The following is a 10,414-nucleotide window of genomic DNA, read 5'->3' on the forward strand; positions in this document are numbered from 1 at the left end:
GCTCTTCAAGTGTCGCATTCTCCATTCTCATTCATTCCATCAACAGGCGATGGCAACTGTAATGCTCGAAGGTTCAACATCAACCAGTTCTTTCATCATAATTTTGCTACTTTGAACAGCACAATCCCATCTGAAGCATGAAGTGATTTTTAATGAGCCCGCAGACTTCATCTGCCATATTTACTGCATGGTGTGACCTCAACCAGTGGATTCGGTTTCGATGCAGCGACTATTATCTGCCTCCATAATGGTCCGCGCAGACAAAAACCGGACAAGAGTAAGGATGACACAAGCGCTTTTCTTGCCCAGTTTTCGCCTGCGCTGACCATTATGAACGCACTCCAACTCGCCCAATTTGCTACCTTATGACTATTATCTAACAACTAATGAAAAGGATGGCACTTTCCATATATTCCTATACACGCTCTAGAAGAGAAGGCAACACTGGAATGTGCTGCAAGTAGAGTGTGTCAAGAGCCCTTTGCTACAAACTCCCAATATGTTCCAACCTTTGCCTGGCATCTGCCATGAATACCAAAGCAGGTTGCTTCGTAGCTGCTAAACGAATAAATATTTCCTAAGGACGGTGCTATGGCCGAAGAGGGAAAGAGGCGTTGAAAGGAAGAAGAGATAGTCTACATTTGCATGTTTAGGTGGTAAAAATGTTGATAGGCATTTGATAAACCTTGTGCGCAAATGTTCTGTGAATGTGTGTGTAAGTTCAGTGAACATTTCGGACAAGCATCAGGGCATTAAGAACAGAATAGGGGAGAGGGAGGTAATAAAAACACAGCATACTTTCCAACATCTCCTTTACTTGAAACATACAATACTTTTGCGAGAGTATGACTTTGAATGAGTATAAGGTGTAGATGTGATACAACTTGGAATCTGTACAGGCAGGAGTGTCGTATGGCAGACATCACTCCAGTACTTAAGTGTACATTCTCGCTATTTATACAGCATAAGATAAGAAACAAGCAAGCATTAATCGGCAAGATGATTCAAATCTTGCAGTGGGTCAACGTGCATGTCCCGGTTTATGGATACATACAATGATAAAAGCTGTTTACACACACTAACAACTGGGAACTGAGCTATGTTTACAGCTGCTATACACACACATGCACGCACACACAAACACAAGGCAAAGATAGCGTGTTCTGAAGCAATGTGGTTAGGTACGTGCGTCAAAAGTTCTCACAGCAATATCCAATTGAAAATCTTCTGACACAGGTAGCATTTCCAAAATGCAAGTGGTCGATACAGATTGCATATTGCCACAATAAACAATTACTTGTGACACCCGATTCCGAAAAATATATTACAACTGCTCTTGCTAAATAAATGTATTGAAAGCTTTAAATGTGCCTAAACAAGGCCTGTCGCGCAAGAGGTGTTCAAAAGAGCGATGTCGCGCTGAACAAAATTCAAGTGTGGCAACACGTAAATACCAAATAAATAATACAGATCGGTGCGCTGCTAAAAACTATAAGGGGTGTGCAGCTCATAAAAGCACAAATATTCTTTCTACATACTTCACCTCAGTTCTCACCACAGCTTCAGGCCGTGCGACGATCTAACTACTGGAAGGGGTTTTTTTGGAGCAAGATTAGTACAAGAAGTAAAAAAACTGCTTTCCTAGGAACTTGTGCCATCAGTTACAGCCCACACTTCACTTCAGAAATTTTGAGGAGCAGAATGCAAAAGAAGATTAATGCCAAACACCACCTTAAGTATAAAAAAAGTGTGCCTAAATGCACAGATGCACGTACAGTGAAAACTTTCTATAACAAATCTGAAAGGCACACCACAACAGTAGTTACATATAGTCAAACCTGCCTACAGCAAATTTTTTCCGTACGTCACTATGAGCGGAATTATTTAACAAAAGTGAATAATCTATAAACTATGACAAACGGAAGTGAGTCACCCTTCTTTGGCCACGGCAGTTGCTTTAGATATGGAAATGAGCTAACCTGATTTGTTACAGCTCCCGGAAATGCCATGCTGAATTTAGTTTATGCCGATGCTGTGGCAAGAATTGGTTGTTTCATTCTGGTGTGAGTGTTATCTTTGGTTCTATCCTGCAAAGAAACAGATAAAAGCTAAACTGTATAAGAGACAGTATACAATAACCAACAATGCTGCTGTAACCCAGCAGCCATTTCATGAAAGGTTTGGGTGCATAGCTCACGCTCTGTGCTTGACCATCAATGATGATAATAAAAAAAAAAAAAAAAAGGGGGGGGGGGGGGGGGGGGGGGCAAATTGCTGCGTTGGTCGAAGGCCAGGTGATAAATGTTCTCCAAAAGCTTCTCCTCTCTGCACCCCCAAACTGTAAGAAAGGCAGCTTTGAAACAATTCCATTGCATGGGCTCAAATTTCTTGGAAGCACGCAGTGGAAAAGCCACTAGAATTGAAAGAAGCGGACGTGTTTTGGCAACAATCGTGAGCACTCAGTTCGATATATTTGATGTGCAGTTTGTTCTGAATGGTATATGTTGCACGTATTAGGGAGAAATTCTAGGGCTTGATACATAGCCTACACTGCACCTGAATTCGTAATTATCACACCAAGCCACACACACCAGAAAAAAATTGACTCCGCGATAACTTCCCCCAAAATCTGAGGCTGAGTGGGCACGTTGTGCGAATTCCACAACACCACAAGCCAAACTTTCGACTTACTGAAATGAGACTGAAACATTTACAATGAAACAAAATATACAAATGGGCGAAAATTTACAGCAAATGCGCTATCGTGCCCAATGGTGTGGACTGTTGTGGCGCTGCAACAAGTGACTGATGAAGCTCAGAACAAGGTTTTGGAAGGAGGGGCATGTTTTGAAAAAAATTACACCTGAAGCATGATTTGCAGGCTTTGCAGATTAACTAAATATAAACAAAACACAGCTCATTAACCACACATTTATGCACATGGAACAAAAAGAAAGTGAACTTCAGCAATGGCTTCTTGAACACAGCTCATTATAAGTTTTGCAGGCCTATCAAAAAGCCCAACTCTACATTCACTGTATCACTCAATAAAAAGAAGAGTTTTTCAAGTAAAAACTTCGATGTATGATGTTTCTCACTGGCGTAGTTAGTACACCTTTTCAGAATTTAGGAGTGGTAGGTTTTGCACTAGAGGCCCCAAGAGAGCACGCAAAGACGATGCAACGAGCGTCTTTGTTAACCTTCAAAGGTGCATGATGTAGAGCTTTCAATATAACGTTTGTCATCCGCAAAAGCTTTTTCTTTTGTGTGCGTAAAACTGAGCTCTACAAAGAATAGTCACAGAAAGGCCGAGCAAGGAAAGAGAAACTATAACATTTTCCGCTCTTTGATGGAGAGCATTTCACTAGCATCAGGTCACGTATTTGCCATCTGTGCAGTACTCCTTTCATTGCTTTGTACCGCATATCACTTACACGACATTGAGTCGACAACTAGCTTGTTGAGCCCTCTGTCATACCCTGCCACCACACCCACGATGCCATTGCAGGGAAGCCTAACCAGCAGCGAGCAAACCCGCCCAGTGCCCGCACCTCGGACTTCTTCGCGGCTCTCTTGCCCGCCACCCAGGAGGACCATGCCGTGCAAGAACGTGGCCAGAACGACCAATGTCCCTTACGGTGACCACTGCAGGGAAGGGGCCGATGGCGGCGGCAAGGTGGTGCAGTTCTTCCAGAACGTCAACCGCGCTTGGAACAATTTCGTGTCAAGGCCGCTGGCAGCAAGTGCTGCCCAACAGCACGCAACCACGAGATCCCAACACAGCGTGCGAACCCTGGGCGGTTCGAAAGGACAAGACACATGGCGCCCGTGAAAGGTTGACACGGATGCCGGCAACCTCACCGCCAAGATGCTAGACCCCCTGATTTTGTGCAGCAAGATGTCGGAGTTGCAGTTTCCACACTACAGATGGTTTTACTAGAGGACCGCTCAACACTGCCGTGCTGATTGTAAGGTAGAGGCAGGATAACGAAGTGAAACATTCTGCTCAATTGAAGGTGCTTGATCTGATGGTCAGAATAATGGGTGGGGTGGACACGGCTCGCCCACGCCAGACAGAACTTTCAGTTGAGCCATGGCAAAGCAACAATGCAACTGCGTAGCGTACCCTTGTGTGACCCTTGCCAGAGATTGCAATGCCACATTAGCATGCAAAGCTTGCTGACTTCTCACCCAAGAGTCTTCTAGACAAAAGAAAAGTCGCAGTGTGGCCAAGGGGTAAACTTGAGATTACGGCAACCGTGCTTCCATCCTGTCTTGTACCCGCATACCTTTAATACTGAAAACACAATATACAATGCGAGACTAACACAATAAAAGCCCACTTGAAATACACCGAACAAATATGCTGATTAACGTATGCAAACTATCGGTCCTCGAACAGTTCCAACATAAATATTCATGCTGCCCAAGCGATTGCACTTCCCCTTGCATTGATCCCCTTTTTGACATAATTTGTGAAACAAAACACACATTTTACACAACTGCGAAACAGTAAAGCCAGCAAACATACAAATGGTCTGAACTGTATAAATAAAAAGCGAAATAAACATACAAAACTTTTAAAACAGCGATTAGAAGGTGGCAGAGTACCCTAATGTGGAATGGTTTTAGAAATGTCGAAGCAGCTTTCTTTTTTTTTGTTACAAGGTTTGACTGAGCTTAAACACTATTAAAAAATTCTGTTCCAAATCAAATTATCAGCCTTGTCCATTAAGTAATCTTGACAGCATTTTCTTCTCACTGTCACTTAGCTTTCAACCGATGTGGGACCAGTAGGGAGGGGAAGGAGGGGGAGGGTGCTGTCCAGGAGAAATCGGGAAAGTCTAACCACTGTAGTCATGACGCTTGTAGATGATGTGCTGAAACCACCGAGTAAAGCAAGACATGCTCTGAGACCAGCTCCTACCGTCTCAAGAAAAACTGTGTTCCACAACCGGGCAACATACTAGCAGGCAACAGAAAAGTACACACATTTAACGTCAAGAACGTTAAGAAACAAACATGCCACCACTTGACACATGGACTAGCGCTTTCAAAATAAATGGTATTGTGCACACAGATAACACCGGAAGCCTCGAAAGGTACCAAAAGCTTCAAATGACGCACCAATCAAGTTGTAACAGTTGCTCACACAAGTTACAGGTTTTGTAGAGAATGCACCACGTACACTACACCTATGCATGACGTATATACATACAGGGTGTCTAGTTATCTCGTGGCAAGCTTTAACAAAAAATGCGATGCTCTATGTCAATAAAATCAACTGTACATTGTTAGCTCCCACGTTGTGAAAGAACCAGTACTTTTGTGCCAGTACCGTAGCAGTGCTGAATGCACCTTGCAAGAGACATAAATTGCCGTTATATGTACCAACGGCAGTGTATGTTGGGGCTTTGTAATGCTATCAGTTACAAGAGCTGTTTGCAGGTTCTCATAAAGTTGTGCTTGCGAAATATGGTGGAAATAACACTTGCAATGTTGTTGTATTTACAAACGCAGCTGGCACAGCTACAACTTCTACAATTTGGCGCAGTGGCTAAGGCGTTGCGCTGCTCAGCCCAAGGATGTGGGTTCAATTTGAGCCGCGGTGGCTGGTTTTCAGTTGAAGGTCAAAAGCGAAAACATGTGTGTCGAGATTTTGGTGGAACTCCAGGTGGTCGAAATTAGGCCTTCCGGAGTGCCTTATGGCCTAGGTGTAGCTGTGACAAGTTAAACTTCGAAATCTAAATACGATTTCTACAACTGCGATGGGCGTGCCATCTTTTTATTTTGTGCACTTTTTCTGCTTCGAAAAACAGTGCCAGATGAACAGAAAATTGGCCCTGGGAGCGTACCTTAACAGGTATGCTCCCAGGGCCAACTTTTAAACCTACCATTAACACTTGTTCCATGCAATCAATAAAAGTAAAAGCCAAAAAAATTCAATGAAAAAATACCAGTACTTTCACAACACGATCGCCAACGACGTGGAGTTGATTTCATTCACACCTAGAACTTTTCTTTTAAAACGATGCACGATAATTGCGAAACCCTGTTCTCATTTACACTGCACCAGTGCTCTCTTTTCTGATGCCACAGAACTCGTAGTCAACTGGCTGGAAACAAGACAATTCCCCTATGTACAAGCCCTTCCATGGCACAGTTATTTTTTTTTTCCTTTTTTTTTCCACAGAAGTACAGTTGTATTACAGCTCCAGGCTTCTTCGCGAGCAAGACAGCCTCCCTATGTACAACGTATGTTACAGAGCCGGCCAAATTGGGCACGGCATAAAATGCCCCTTGCAGGTCATGCTACTGCCATCAGCACAAATGAGTCCCAGCAGAAGGTATAAAAAAAAGAGTTCAAAAGATTTCATCAGTAGCAGAATCTTACGAGAGTTGCAATAAAGGCCTCCGTATCACTCGTAAATTTATGCTGCTATAGATGCAAATGCGTAACGTATGTTAATTGAAAAATTTTCTGTAATTTTAATACAAAGAGGCCTGTGGTAGTCCTGACTAACCACGAATCACAAAAATTCTGCTGCAATTCACAGCATCAGAACAAACGCAACGCATATGAATGGTGAATGGATACAAGTGTCATTTTTCCACGAGCTACGTAATGCTGCTGCAAACAACAGGCTAGTTTGGCTGCTTAAAGTAGCATTGCAAAAACTTTCTTGTGAGTTACGCAGACCCTTAATGCGTGAAACTTGGAACCAACTCGAGCTGATGGTATAAGCATGGCGTGCCTGGTATACCACACACAAGCACGGCACAACAGACACCTCAGTAGCTGCTGTGCATGCATGTGTGGGAATACACAGGATCTGACGATGCCTGCACACGTGCCGCACTGAGCACAAACAGTAGCTTATAGACTACGGGCCGCTACAGACGAGCGATGACTGCAGGCAACAGAGGCCTCCCTTTTCGCTAGGACAGGTGTCCAGATCATGCGAGGCCAGCTGAGGTTACCTGTAGTAAGGTGGACCTCGGGGCAGGTAGGGCTGAAAAAGAGGTGCAAACAGAAATCATCAGCATTTGCCCTCTGTCCTACTGATTAGTGCAGCTAAGTGTGCCTCATCTTAAATGCAACAACGCTGTCCTTCATTTAGTTTTAATGAAGTGGAGCTTGCGACTGGCCTGTAAAGCTATCTGCACCACTACAATGTACGTACAACCTTAGTAAAAATTTTCCAAGCCATGCCTAAAGTTGATACGCCATGGAGAAGTCAAAGTACAAGCTTACTTGTTGAGTGATACTGAGATGTTTCACACCAGAACACTGGCGAAAGCACCTTTCTTTTTTACTGTCCTAAAATAATTCAGTCACACAGTAACGTTACTCTTTTGCTTTGAACTATGTCACACAAACACTTTTGCGTGTCTTCGAAAATTTTTACAGAAACTGCACATACATATATTTTTGACTGAAATTATCTTTATTTAAAAGAAAAAAAAGAAGGGGGGAAAGAAGGTGGCTATCCTAACTCCAGGATTCCACTGGCCTCCATCACTACTGTGGCTCTCTCTACCAGCCGTTGCTGGTAGAGAGGGCCACATAACATTCCCCTTAAAGGGACACTGAAGTGAATTTGTCAAGCTCCCGGTCTTGATTGCACTGCATAGACTGGCACAAATTACCACACTTTTCATCGTTTATCCGGTTGATAAGTCGGTAATTATTTTATAAAGCGGGAAAGAAGAAAAACTACCATGCGCGGTCTGTGGCAGCCGCACCAACTAAAGGCTTGGATGACAGGAGGAGATGCACCTTGATTGGACGATGTTCAAGGTTAGCATTGAAACAAGTTTCGGTTTCGGTTCTGTAAAACAACATGCTTAACATCTGACGGCATTGTTGGATGGGCATTCTCGATATCTCAATAATCGTTGTACCGCGCTTCTGCCATGTTGTCGGCTGTAAAATGCCTAAGATAAGCCTCCCAGGACGGCTTGGAATCGTAGCAATCACTAGCCGAGGCCTACGCAGTGGATGAATGCCCTCCGCGTCACCGCAGACGCTCAAATGCCATGCGCTTTTCCCGCGTATTTGGAGCTTGCCTCACTCATGCCTGTATAGTAAAAAGCGTGTTCGCAGCAGGCCAAGGGCTTGCTGATTCTGGCCTGTGCCCACTGCCCGCAAGTAGTCGGTGCTTGTGGCAACAGCACGCCAACAAGAACTCGCTAGCGCATCAGTGTCAGTCTGCACGTGTTCTCCAAACTCGCTCGTGGAACAGTGAACGTTACGGCCCAAAAATGGTGAACCCAGTTTAGAAAACATCGGCCGCAAACGAAAAAAATCAACTTACACACACACAAAAAAAGCATGTACCATCGGGGATTCGAACTTGCAACTTGCAAAACAATAATCCTAGCGCTTCTGACCACTCAGCCACGAGCCAGCGCTGGCAAGGTTAGATATATAAGGTATATAATGTAGAACCAGTTTACACTTTTATTTAATTTTAGCATTTCAAGTACCTTAGGTGACTATTTGTTGTATAGCCCTTGTGCAGTAAGCGTCCCGGAAACTTCCACAATATCTCACGTGTAGCAATTGCATTTCTTAGACGGAAAAGCGTTCGCAGATGTGTGGTCGTGCTTCCTTCTCCCTAGTTTTGCGCTGTACAGTAAAAGTTTCAGTTCATTTTATTTCCTTAGTACCTATATTGACTTCGCTGACTCTTCTCCCACCTTCAAGTGGCCTTAGACTTTCCTACTAGTGTACCAGTCAGCGAAGTGTTGCATGTGCGCTTGTGTGGAGTGACCCGGACTCGGAGCTTGATACAGTGTACAAGCTAACGAAGTAAAGAAAGGCACATTCTTCCATTCACAAATGTCTCGTGGCTTAGTTTCAACTGAGCGAACGAATTGCGACGACCCGTCGGCGGCCGGCAGACTAAACGGTGGGCCAACTGACTCTGTCTGAAGGCCGGGGAGCCGTGCAGTAGCGCAATCAAGCCAAGTCACCTCCTTCTGACGTCACACGAAAACTCCACAGAAAATGGGCGAGGATGCATAGAGGAGGACAGCATTTTCGAATTGATTTTTCTACTAAATAAATTCGCGTCAACGCGCTCAGAGTGGTCGAAACATGGCCTATGGACTCCGGACTACAATTTGTGCTAGTAATACCGCAATGTTTACAAATCACTTCAGTGTCCCTTTAAGGACAAGGGCTCAAAAAGGAAGCTGGGGCTGCACTCAGGCTTTCGTCGAGAGGCGAGCGAGGTGGGAAGCGGGTGGCCACGCACCTGCTGTGTGGGCACCACCTGTCCGGCCAACGGCTGCTGCGGCCCCGCAAGGGGGCCCATCCTGGCCACAAGCCGGCCGTCCTGCGGCGCGAAGCCCCCCCATGGGAACGGGGGCACCGCCGAAGGATGCAACACACTGCCGGTCGGAGCCAGGGAGCCGTTGGGGAGGCCTGCCCCGTTCCTCCACTGGGTTGGCCTGCCCTGCAGGTTGGGTGGCGGAGGACGCACCATCAGGAATCCTGGCACGCACACGGGGGACTGGCCCTGCTGCTGCTGCTGGGTCCACCGGACGTCTGACTGCGCCTGGACCACAACTGGCGCCATATTCGACGGAGCCTGCATGGTCGTCAAGCACCGAGCACACAAGAGTGAGTTCCCCATACTTCTTCACTTGGCCCCTCACCAATCCAGAAGAAACCTGAAGGCAGCTTTACTCTGGGCACCCCTGTTTTGCATAGGAATGAAACCGAGGTATGTGCTGCATTTTGAAAATGTAATAACATTTTTCTACTAGCACACCTGTTAACTCTCATTACCACGGGAAATTGACCAATTTTTAGGAGTGTAAGAAACCATTTCTTTCTGCTAAACATATTGATGATTAGGCACATACTGCAGTGGCACAAAATGCAGATGATTCAAAACCCCTTTCATTCAACAGCAGGCTTTAAAGTGTTTTCATAAATTATGGCCACAAAAAAAATGACCAAAATCAAAATTTTCGTCGAAACATCGACAAAATTAATCAAAACAAGTTGTGCATAACACACCGCTGATAGTGAAAAAAAGTTTAGAATATAAATTTTGTAGCCATTTGCTTCAAAAACACGTCCTAGAAAAAAAAAATTGAATTGCACGGAACAATTCGTCAGGTATAAAAAAAAATGTTTGCACATGTGGTGCCCACGCCTTGCAGTGGAACCCAACCTTTATTTCAATTTGTACCCACATGATGTAAAAACACCTTGACAATGAGCGACTGCATTTACCGTCAGCACAAGATTCCGGACAAGCACTCGATGCGTCGAAAACCACATGAACTTGAAAACGAAACTCAGTGGTGGATGCTTTTTGACATTCACTGTCAGTTCATTGTCGCTTATCTGTCAGCACTTTCACTTGCAGTTTATTATCATCTTCTGACTCACTAT

General features: G+C 44.7%; 1 protein-coding gene across 1 annotated transcript in view; it reads right to left on the bottom strand.

Annotated features, from left to right (window-relative positions):
* Positions 1-795: 795 nt before the first annotated feature.
* The window catches only part of LOC144144608 (uncharacterized), an 18,539-nt gene continuing 8,920 nt past the window's right edge, over positions 796-10,414 (bottom strand). The window contains exons 4-6 of the mRNA XM_077676119.1: positions 9,264-9,599; positions 6,982-7,013; positions 796-4,880 (exon numbers count right to left, since the gene is read on the bottom strand). Of these exons, the coding sequence (XP_077532245.1) occupies positions 4,769-4,880; positions 6,982-7,013; positions 9,264-9,599 (480 nt within the window). The 3' untranslated portion in view covers positions 796-4,768. The remainder of the gene's footprint in view (positions 4,881-6,981; positions 7,014-9,263; positions 9,600-10,414) is intronic.

Source organism: Haemaphysalis longicornis, unplaced genomic scaffold (genome assembly GCF_048455015.1).
Source record: "Haemaphysalis longicornis isolate Haplotype H1 unplaced genomic scaffold, Haemaphysalis longicornis Haplotype H1 scaffold_7, whole genome shotgun sequence".
In the NCBI taxonomy this organism is placed as follows: domain Eukaryota; kingdom Metazoa; phylum Arthropoda; class Arachnida; order Ixodida; family Ixodidae; genus Haemaphysalis; species Haemaphysalis longicornis.